Source organism: Anarhichas minor, unplaced genomic scaffold, assembly GCF_050575085.1.
Source record: "Anarhichas minor isolate MPS153535 unplaced genomic scaffold, ASM5057508v1 ptg000011l, whole genome shotgun sequence".
NCBI lineage: Eukaryota > Metazoa > Chordata > Actinopteri > Perciformes > Anarhichadidae > Anarhichas > Anarhichas minor.
The window spans coordinates 4,040,719-4,053,153 of NW_027466457.1; the positions used below are offsets into that span (position 1 = coordinate 4,040,719).

The 12,435-nt window shown below is 41.1% G+C and overlaps 1 protein-coding gene across 1 annotated transcript; it reads right to left on the bottom strand.

Annotated features, from left to right (window-relative positions):
* Window positions 1-503: 503 nt before the first annotated feature.
* Window positions 504-9,175, bottom strand: mafb (MAF bZIP transcription factor b). The gene is made up of 2 exons (XM_076089864.1): window positions 7,982-9,175; window positions 504-531 (listed from the first exon to the last, which is right to left on the bottom strand). The coding sequence occupies exons 1-2, from the start codon at window positions 8,944-8,946 to the stop codon at window positions 504-506; spliced, it is 993 nt and encodes a 330-aa protein (XP_075945979.1). The 5' UTR covers window positions 8,947-9,175.
* Window positions 9,176-12,435: the final 3,260 nt, after the last annotated feature.

Genomic DNA, 12,435 nt, shown 5'->3' on the forward strand with positions numbered 1-12,435 from the left:
TCTGATCAGCATTTACAGGATGATTTGTATTTTCATATTATAGTATATTTAAAATGCTTTGCTTGGATGCAGCCCATCTTTTTGTTTTTAATTATAAAGTGGACTTTTTCGGGTATAGAGTTGAATCAAAGACGTCGATACCAAGTCCTTTTGTGTTTAAATCCAAAGTTTTGTAAATGTAAATAACAAATAATATATACCTAAATTAATTCTGACTACCTCATTGTAATGGATCAGTTACTTATCACAATAGAGTTTAAGGTTTAGTGTGAACATTACGTGCTGTATTTTGATAAACATACAGGAGAAATTTAGATCATCACACTTCTACACGCACACTTCATATTTCTTTAATTTGACATTAGTTTTAAATATTTGAACAATGTAAATGTCATCGATTAATTTGTGTTGTAAAGTAAAAGAGTGTCGAAGATTAAAAAGCCTGAGCAGAAGACGTTACCTCAGACTCCAGGGCGGTGGGACGGAGAAGTCAGAGCTCTCGATCACAGATGGAGGAATTTTCTTGACGTCCTACGAAAACAGGAAACAGAAATGTGTTATAAAAGCCAGAGTGTGATCCAACAACGCAGGAAGCTCTGCTATAGCGGAAAAAAACACTTTGAACATTAAGTAATGGTTGTTCGGTTCCAAAATGTACCATGGATTAAAAAAGAAAAGTGACATGACTGAGAGAGCAAAGATGAAGCATGAATTACTGCAGACAGAGTAATATTAGCCTTTTTAGAAAAAACAATCCAACTTTAACTGAACAATACATTTGTGGCATTCATATTTGTTTCTAAAATGTACATATGAGCTGAATTCATAAAAGGCTATCAAGCAATTTGAAATTATGAACCTCAAATATTTTAATTCAAGGCTAACAATTTAGATTAACAGTTTGAAACAACTATGAATTTCCAAATAAAATCGGTCAAATATTTCAACCAAACAGATATCAGTCATTAGATTTGAATGGAATGTTTAGAATTGTTTTGTAATTTGGCTTATTCTCATGAATACATTTTATCTACCTCATTTTCCAAGACATGAATACAGATGCACATGCACGCTTCTAACACACACACACACACACACACACACACACACACACACACACACACACACACACGCACGCACTGCGCGGTATTTCAAAAGCAAAATCAATACACATCAAAAGTACATCTAAAATAAACTTCAAGTTGTAACATTATGTTGCTACAATGATTAATAAAACACTGTGATTATATATAACCACCCCTTCCTTCATTAAAATAAATACATTTTTAAGTGCATTATTTAAAATAATTAACAAAAATACAGTGTAAATGTATTAGTTCATACATGTCTGAAATTAATCTCTCAGGTCCGTCGGTTTGTGAGGACCATATCTAGACGTTTACGTTGATTTGGGGTTTATGCATGTCTGACAGTAAGGTTTGTGTGAGCATATAAAATATGTACACACGTGAGCGTACATACGACCACATGTTATGGACGACCGCTGATAAAGAAAACCTGCTTTAAAAACCAAATGATCCTGAAAAACGGTTTGCTGGGTTTCAGGAGAACGAATTGAGGCGAAGGAGCGACAAAGTATATTAGTGCCCCCCCCCAATCCATCTTTAAGCAACAATGAGGGCCATTCATTTCCCTGTAATCCGACTCACACTGGGGCCAAATGGACTCTGACCCATTCAGCTATACAGGAGCTCACAGCACAGACAAGTCTGCCGTCACCCGAAAAATGCTCTGACACATCAACATAGACAGCCCAGACTCTCAGGTGTACCTATATAGTTGGGCCACATATGAATCAATGTGCACATAATCACACACACCTATAGGTGAAGACAAACAAAGAGCTTGATAAACACACCACGCCAGACACAGAGGAACATTCACACACACACACACACACACACACACACGCACGTAGGCATGTATACTTCCACACATACACACACTCACTGGTCACACATACTTGCACACACGTGTCTACTCTGTGTGCACTCTTGCTAACTCAAACAAGCACACACACACACACACACACACACACACACACACACTGTTCTTGATACAGGGGAAGTGCGGCCCACGTGCACAGGGCTGCTACATGGCAGCAGTGTGTGGGGTCAAGGCCTTTCCCAGGTACAAATGAAAGGGAGAGGAGAGACTTTGGAAGAGCTGAACAACACTGTGGGTCACCTTGCCTGGCTAAGAGATCAATGTCTGTTTGACTGGCTGAGAGAGAAAGAGACAAAGAGAGAGACAGAGAGAGAGAGAGAGAGAGAGAGAGAGAGAGAGAGAGAGAGAGAGAGAGAGAGAGGCTAACTGCAGCAGAGGGGTAAATCAACTCTTTCGCTTCATTGAGATGCAGGTAAAACACACAGGGTTCGGGCTTGGCTCCAGCTCCACCCTGCATAACACAAACTCGTGCACGCGCAGACTTAAACACGCACACATAGACAAACATGCACACACTCACAGTCGCATAATGCACTCAGTTTCCAAACACCCCCCCCCCCCCCACCCTCACCACGTCCGCTGCGGTCCATAACTACACCACTCCACTGACTCTGTGCCCTGCAACTCAACTCACTGTTGAAAACATCAGCACAGCCTCAGCTATGTTTATCCGTGAGTCAGAATATTGTGATCACATATAATTAAATCATAATTAGCTTTCATCTATTGCCCTTTAGTGATGCATTCTGAGGAGAGCTTCTTATATGAGCAAATGCAAATCTAGTGTTTGAATTCTACTGCAACACACACGAGACACATTACATGTGCCTATATGCACATTATTTTACAGCTGAGCATTTACAGTGATCTCAATTCAACACAGGACTATAGGATTGGATTCAGACAATCACATTAACTCCTCTCTGCCCATGCTTCCATTTGCTGGACAGAAAATCACCGTGTAAAGCCAATAAGATACATACAGAGGCAGCAGCACAAGCCTTCTTTACAGCTGCTGCATTCTTACCACATGCACAGCCACGACAGGAGGGGCCAAGTTAAATTATTAGGGTTTCAGATAAATGACACATAACTCAGGACACTGCCAGAGAGAAAGAGAAAGGGAAAGAAAGAGAGAGAGAGAATGAGAGAGAGAGAGAAAGAGAGAGCGAGAGAGAAGCTCTGGCATTGCGGGTCTAGATGATGGACGGACCACAGAGGAACATAAATGCAGCTGATTTAAATCAATTTAAATGTAAATGTTTATCGCATGGAGTGATGCAGATGCAGATTGAGTGGAAGAGATTGAAATTGTTTCCTCTTTTGAATGCGAATATGTTTTTGACCCTTTGGGGGAGCTTGTCATGGGTAAGGGAGCGCTCACTGGGAAGAAAAGAAATGAATGTACACAGAAACTGTTGTGTTACTAAATGAGACATGTGGCTCCAATTGTTACCGAATCATTTTTAGTAGTACAAAACAAATAGTGTTTGATTCAGCGACAGTCATGAAACGATAACATAGTGGATTGAATATATTAATATTACCGACACCTTAAAGTAATAACGCTTTTTCAGGCAGTGTTTTAAGAAAACTGTTTTACTGCTCTGCTGATTATAAGAAAACAAACTCCTCTTATTATAACAGCGATAAATCAAAATAGAGGAACGTTTGGAGCACTCTGAGCTGTTTGATTAATTAGGGTATTACTGTAAAAGAAAAAAATAATGCAACTTGAATTTTTTGTGCTTTCGGCCTTTTGAGTTTTTCCGAGCTGAGTGAGACTATTTGTTTTACCTACATTTACTTAGATTTCCTTTTGATTGACATAAGCTACAAGCCTGACAGCGTCATGATACAATGACTCATTCCGATAGATATAATGCACTCAGTTAACGCACACAACACCCTTCCTCCACAAGGTCAAATAAAAGACAATGCTGGCTGGTTATTGAGCACTCTCACAAATAGACACTAAAAAGTGTGCACATCCTTTGTGCTATTAATTTTGAGGCATTAAAGCGACGCACATGATGATGATTCGAATGCCAATACTGATAAATTTCAAAGTGATTTCCCATAGTTGACCTGAAAGAGAGTCCAATATTGTGACAGCAGACAACTACATTATCTTTAATAACCTAATCATTGGACAGACTGCAAATGATCACAGTGCAGAAGTCAATATAGTGGGCCAGAGAACAGAATTACAGTCCGTACTGATAAGATTAATAATGTGGTGTGTCTGTATGCTATATGTATTCACTTTTTCATACTGTGCAAATGAAAGAGAGGCGGCAAAAAGGCAGAGAAAGATGCAGTGAATCTGATTGAGGGTTGAGAAACGAGGAGGCAGCGCTGAAATGTTGTTTCCTGTGCCTTCTGTCCTCCTTCAACACAGGAAGTGAATCAGTGCTACTGAATCCTCTTGCCCCTTGGTGTGTTTCAGAACACACACACACACACACACACACACACACACACACACACACACACACACACACACACACAAGCAGAAAGCGCCCCACACAATTTCCACCCGTTCAATGATCAGCACTTTTCCACTTTATCATTCTTACATATTGAGTAACGGAGCACAAACACTGGAAAGCTACGAACCATTACACAAAGCAGACGTCATGTCTGTCACATAACATTCCAGGTAAGACCTGAGTAAAATCCTGAGACCACAGAAAACTCAGCTGACCCTATCTGCCTCACAGAAGAGAAGGGGGCCATGGAAGAAGAATAGCATCTCCAGTTCTAGGTTATAACACAAATGTAATTAAATAGCACACTATATTGACCTAATCAGATAGGAAGGCCATAAATTAGTGGACACATGCTCACTAAAAGGCCCTCTCCTCTCAGCTAGGACGCATCTCTGATCGTTTATCATCTGAAAGGAGCAGGAAGGCAGCCAGCATCCCCCCCTCTCTCTCTCTCTCTCTCTCACTCTCTCTCTCTCTCTATCTATCCCTCTTGCTCTATCGCTGTCTCTCACTCACTTTTAATCACAGAGAAAATCATTCCTCCAGGCATGAGAGGATCATGCTCTACCATCTTGTCCCTCACTCTGGGTTTTCATGGGACCTATTGCAAACCAGGTGACTGTGTATATGTGTGTGTGTGTATGTGTGTGTGTGTGTGTGTGTGTGTGTGTTTGTGTGTGACACAAAGCAAACACAGAGTCTGTACAGCCTTTGTCTTCACTGTGGTGCATTTTAAAGTTTCCATGAGCTACACACAGAAAATCATCTCCTCCTTATGTTCACACACAACACATTCAAGCACCCAGACTTGCAAAGGTCCCGCAGGAAACGATAATACCCCTCCTACACACACGCACCCACACACACACACACACACACACACACACACACACACACACACACACACACACACACACACACAGAGTGGTGGCAGTGACCTTGTATGGCAGCCTAACCCAGAACGCATAGCTTTTATCTCAGCCATACTGCTCTCTTGGATGAGTTCATCAGGCTGCTTTCAGGAGGAGAGACACTCTGCAGTCCAGAGCAGAGGCACGTTTTAAGCTACTGGAGCTGTCAGTCGCTACAAAACCAAATTACTCCAAGTGCCTCCTGTGGCTTTTCCCTTTTTTCTCTTATCAGCATGTCGATGTCAGAGCCAAATAAAGGATCTTTACCCTGAAGCGAAAGTGGTGGATTGCCTAAATACTTTGCGTGCCATAACCATAGCGAAACATTTTCAGGCTACATTTTACTGTAAGCATCTTGTAGTCTAACCAGAAATTAGACTATTGTAATCATATCACCGCAGTATTAAAGCGTTTGACTGCAGAAAGTTTATTTCCAGACGGCATTATTTTCAGGGCGTCAAATTTATATTTTCAAAATAAGACATATTTGTGCATATTCGTATATTTGATCGTTTTTGTCGTCTAGACCTTTGTGTCTGATCGATTTGAAATGAAACCCTCCACGGACAATATACAACAAGTGGACAGCTACCGAGTAAAAAGTGCAAGTTTACTCTAAAATCAATCATTAACTCAGCCTTTTCTAGGACAGCTGCAGCACAAATATAATTGGCCCTGGGGCTAAAGTCAATTTATAACAGAAATACTGAGCACTGAGGTCTGATTTTCTTCACGTTTTTTAAAGACAATTTAAAGAGTTTTTGTTTTCTGTCTTTTAATACGCAACAAGTGAAGAGCGTCCCTTATTATTTCTCGAGAAGCTAAATAAGAAAAAGAAAATACTTTGAAGTATTTCACCTTGTATTTTTCAGCGGGAAAAAGAATGAAAACGCATATTGAGTGAAAGAATAAAACCAGTTCAGTGCATACATTGGACCTGGGCTTGATCTTGGAGCTGTTGTAATTACGCGCCTTGTGCGCAACATCTGCATCGCAATTCAGTCAAAACCCAATGTATGAACAGATGTTTACGTTATCTAAATGACACTGACAGTTACTTCTTCTGTTTATATTTCAGTTTAGATTGAGAGGAGATTAAAGGGTTGAGAGTGTGTGGTGTCGCCTCGGAGACACAGTGACAAACCACATGCAAAACTAACAAACAAACGAATACAAATAATAACTATTTTCAGGAGAATATATTTGTTTCCATTCATGAAGGTGTATTGATGAATGGTGTATTTATTAAATTCCATTTTTTTTAAAGTGAGCACGATATCTGCCAGTTCATTGTACTGTCCAGACAATACATTTTACTGTTTAGGAATCATCACAAAAGACTTGTAGCTGCATGACGCTTTGCTTAATTATTCTACAGCACCGGGAGAACATATCATTTCCACTTCCAAGCAGTTGACTGTTTATTTACCGAATAACACCCATAGGGTTCTGGCTTAACTTAATTAAGTTCCCTAAATAAAAGGAAAACACATTAACAACGAGTTGCAGGATAAACAGATCATTTGTTTTTTGCGTGACAACGTGGTCTTTTTCACATTTATTTCAAGAAATGCATCCTAATCTGCGTTTGTTCTGTTTAAAGCATTTTATCTTTAGCCCCACTTGTTGATGTCAATTATCTATTTGCATTTGTCAAGAAAAAATATAATTGTTTCTACAAGCTTGTCTGATGTTGCTCATCTTAATAGAACGTTGACTGTGAGTATATAAATCAATACTGAGTTTAAAGCTGCTTTATTCCACAATGTCATTTTCCTCACAGGGCTCCAAAAGCAGCCTATAAAAAGGGTCCATTCGCGGGGAACTTTTATGAAAGCAAAGTGACGGATGAATGCACCTGTTCACACTATTTTTTTTTTTACAAATAAATCCCAAAAGGTGATGAAGCTGAACAATGCAGTCATGGTATAATACAATCACCATACACAATTTCACAAAAACAAGGAAAAAGAAAAGAAGTAAGAACACAATCCGTACATGACCAGCATGCATGGCTTCACATAACTGTTACAGTCTGACTACAGTCTGACTTCTGCGGTCACTGAGTTCGGATGTTTTCACATGACAAATAGGATGGATGATATGAAAATGAGATCATTCATATCAAAAATGATTTGACTTGAAAAGAAAATAACTAAAATAAATTGACATCAAAATAAAGCTGATGTGCCTGAGGATTGTTGAATTTCATAAAACTATTTTTGGGTAAAGGGGGCAGGATGGACGAGGCGCATGGGGAGGCTGTACGTGCGGACCTCAGAAAAGTGTTAAGTCATTTTATGCAGTTTGTCTGAGGACAAACATCGCGAATTGGACAGAAATCTTTTAAAAAATTAAACAGGCATATATTTGTGGCCAGATATCCTTGAAATGTGATGAAACGTAAATCAAACAAGACCCTCACCCTGAAACAAAACACTATTCAAATACAGAAAGGTGTAAAACCCTTTTGTCCTTAACTAACGCAGCTCCAAACAACTTCAACTCAAGCACGCACAACCTTTTTCTAGCTGCGTGCAAATTAAAAGTTTTTTTTTTCGGTTTCTTTGTGAGGGTCGGTTATTAAAACTTTTCAGCGCCGAGACTCACATGAAAAACTCCGGGGATGATGGGTTGTTGTCGCTGGATCCTCCGTTTTCTCTGAAGCCGGTGCTGATCAGCTTCTCGTATTTCTCCTTGTAGGCGTCCCTCTCCCTGGCCAGCCGGGAGATCTCCTGCTTGAGGTGGTCCACCTGCTGAATGAGTTGCGTCTTCTCTCCCTCCAAGACGTGCCGCTGCTGGACCCGCTTGTACCGGCAGGACTGGGCATAGCCTCTGTTCTTTAGCGTCCTCCTCTTCTGTTTCAGACGGATCACCTCTTCTTTGCTGACCCCCCGGAGCTGCCGGTTCAATTCCCGCACCGACATTGTCACCAGCTGCTCGTCCGAGAACCGGTCATCCAAGCGCAGGTGCTGGTGGCTTCCCCCCACGCCGCTTCCGGATTGAGACCCGGAGTGTGCCCCTGAGTGGTGGTGGTGGTGATGGTGGTGGTGGTGGTGGGGATTCCCGTTCTGAGCTGCGGCTGCAGCGATGACCGCGGATACCACGGCGGCCGCTGATCCCATCTCCTCCCCGGCCATGGCGCCTCCTGCCCCGGCTGCGCCGCCGAACTGCTGCCCCCTGCCATAGCCATCGAAGGTCTGGAGCTGGTGATTGCTGCTGATCAGCGCCTCTACGGCGTCCTCCGGGCTAAAGCCCAGAGCCTCGGGGTTCAACTGCTGTTGGTACCCGGTCATCCAGTAGAAATCCTCCAAATGTGCCTTTTGCTCGCTCCCTGATCCCGGACTGGGCGCCGAGAAGCTTGGCGAGGGGGGAACCGAACTGCAAGGCGTGCTCATCGGGGTGGAAGATAGGGATCCCCCGGCGACCAGGCGGCTGCACTGGCTGATGCTGCGATCGGGCTCCACCGGCTCCTTTTTCACTTCAAACTTCATCAGATCGAAGTCATTAACATATTCCATGGCCAGGGGACTGGTGGGCAGGTCGGAGTTGCTCATTGCCAGCTCTGATGCCATCCTCTTGCTGTTGACAGTCCTCCAAATGGGGTGAGGAGCACCTGTCAAAGTGGGCTGCTGAGACACGCACTGAGCCAGCTTGATTTCTTTATTTATTTTCTTCAAAACCGGAGAAAAAGTGGATTTTCACGCACTAATTGCGCAGCGCAGGTTTTGGTTTTGTGAGTCGATAAGTTTTTTTTTCTTCAGTCTGTGTTGCACAGACGCATTGGAGCAGCGCTGTTTCCTCCCTCTCTCCCAGCGTGCGGGTGTCTGGGCGCCGCTGTCTGTGTTTCTACCATTTAACACTTCATGGCTCCTTTTAGGATTAGTGCGCCAAATTGAGGAGGTTCACGCACGTGTCCCGGGCAAATAGTTGCTTTGTGGAGAAAAAAAACCTCCACCCTAAGATTGATAGATTTTTTTCTCAGGCATCAGTCAGCCGACGAGTTAAAAAGCATTGCTTAGTTTTATAGGCGCCCTGACGTCAGGACTGAAATATGAAATTGACTGAGACTCAGCCAATGAGGAGCTCAGCCTGGGGACGTAATTAGCATAATAGTATAGAAACCAAAGTTTTCTTAACTGTCCAAGCACATCAGTAGATTGACACATAATAAAAATATTCTTTTGTCACTTTGCATGGAAAAGAACAAAAGCCTGTAAAATAAAACAGATTCTGATGATTGACAGAAGATGTTAGATTGTAAATATACAGATGTAAGTTTATTAGATTACCAAATCGTTATGATTTCACCAGATATTTAATGTTTATCCATCATCATATTAATCACATAAAATATTGAGATTTTTTTATAAGAATCATATTTGTCACCAATAGTTTGTTTCAGAACTGTTGTTTAGTCCAGCTCTCATTTAGTGTGTTGATATATCAAGATGTGCACAGGTGTATTTCATACAGGCAGATTCATAATTAAGGAGTTAAAACTCATCTCAGACAACACAACTGTTTTAGTCACTCTACCCAAACTTTTTGGAATTAAAAGCATCGAAATGCATTTGAACAATTTTCACTGAGCGACAGATTAATAGTCTATATTCCACATTTAATCGATGGATAAACAGTCGATATTCCTCATATAATCACAGAAATGAATACGGATAAAGCGAGTCGTTGTGTGAGGACGGTGGAAGTGTTTGAGGAGAGCATGGCATGGGTCTGGTTGAATGCCATTGTTTGGAAACCCAACGTCGCCACCTTTCGGTATACAATAATATTTCATGTGGCTTTTAAAAGGGTCTGTGTCCGATACACCAGCTGTGTGCAAATTGTTTTCTGATGAATGTAAAAATCTTTTATAATTTTTTTAAAACATTTTGTATCACTTTGCCCTTGTAGAGCCTCCTCTGCTCGCTGTTAGACTGACTGCAGGATTTTAATCTTATTTAACAGGACACACATTTACTTGCATGACTCTTTATGACAAAAGGAACATTTGTGTTCAAAACAAACGCAAAAAAACGAAATCACCTTTAAAAAAACAATCGACTTAAAAAACTTGTTCCTTCAGGAGAAAACTTGTTTTTTTTGGTCACAATAATATGTTGTCCTTGACAACATGAAATCCTTTTTCTAATGGAATACTCTGTAGTGACTACACCTCCATCTGTTTCCTTCTGGAGTCTGTCGTCTCAATCCCATGTAATGATCACAGTCTCTCTCCTGGAGCACATTCCTCAGGAGTGGTGGCACATGAGAACAAACAATAAGGACGACTATACACAGAGGACTGGAGAGTAAATAAGAGAACTCTCCCTGGAACATGTCACACGGGGAAGCTTCAGAAAACTACAAAGCCGCCAGCAGATAATCCAACTCCCCGGTGTCACAACGCAAGTAAATATTCTCTTGGTCCCTGTGACTGTTCATGGGGACTTAACGTTAAACAGGAAGGATAAACATCGTGTTTTATTCATTAGAACGTACAACAGAGGCCCCTCTGATGCTTTTGAATACATATTAAACATGAGGTGTCCCATCTGATGCTACACTATATGTTGTTGCTGTTGTAGTGTAAATTGAGACTGGTAGTTGGATATACGGCAGGAAAAGAACTTCAAAGTAACAGTAATACATGTTTTTCATACAGGAGGTGTTGCTTTTTATACAGTTATTTGTATATGTTTTTTTAACCTATCATGACGTTTAGTGACAGGACAATTATGTCATAATTGAGGGAGGTGAATAAACATAACAGAGTTACCAAACGTCATCCTGTAAAACTGGCAAAATGACCTAAAACATCATCAAAATGATAATTGCTCTCCTGGTACATGTACAATTGTTTAGCACACAAGTCACAGCAGACACAGTGTGCAGCTTATGCTGTTCATGTGTCCACACAGCTCCATATTTGAAGCAGTGGACACTATACAGTAGCTGCTGTGTGAGCTCTGGGTTTGCCAGATCTCTTAAACCAGGATTTATCGGCCCGGGAGTCTCAAGGGTTAACAAGCAGAGTCCAGAGCCAATGCATCAGCTGTGTTACTGAGGGCTAATAGTCCTGTATGCACCCCATTCGCTCTCCCTTTGGAGTTTCATGTAGGAAGCTCGTTCCCACAAAGTTTACTACTGTCTTTATTTTATCGCGGATGATTTTTTTCCCCTACAATATACAAGGGTTGCACTCAGGCATATATCATAAAACAAGCTTATACAGCAGGGAGAGGACCACTTATACAGCATTAGTACAGGAAAGTTAAGAGCTTTTGAACACCAATTTCATTATGACTTATCTAAATATATTGAAATAAATGGTACACAACAAAGATTAGATAAGACAACATAAGTTAAACTGTTATTTCTCTCTCCAACTACATTACATTAGGATAAAAGTTATGTTCCAGGTGGATTGAAAAGCTTCATTTAACTAAAAATTAGGGCCGTGTTTACTTACTATAAGAAGGACTAACCTACACCAATATACCAATCAAATAGCGTTAAATACTTGTAAAACTAATATTTGTATCACTTTGTGAACCCAGAACCTTAGAGTCAAGTGATTTGTGAATGAAAACATGCAACCCTTTGAGGCCGGGTGACTCTTTTGTAACGCTGCTAATGCTCTGGCCTTACGCGTACAAACGTAATGTGGAGCCCAGCCACAGTACGTGTTAATGAGACACTGTCTGACCTTTCAGAGTTCACCCCAGGAGAACACTGATGCATCCTGGGTAAATGATAACCAATGCTCCTTGAGTTGCCCGTGATTTACTGGTACAGTGACTTTACTAATTGTTACATCTGTTAAAAACATCCTCATTACAGTATGACTTATGTGTCACGTTGCAATAGACTTCACTTTTATTTTCAGCATGCTAACCTTTTGTTTGCCTCTGGGGTTCCCTGAAGATGTGCACTTACAGAGGATGTGCACGACTTGTTGTTTGTTACCCACCTTTGTAATAGAAATGTTTTGCTTCCAGGTGAAGAAGCAGGAGCGACTTGTGAGCAGAAATACAATTTATTTGGGACAAACATGGCAACTT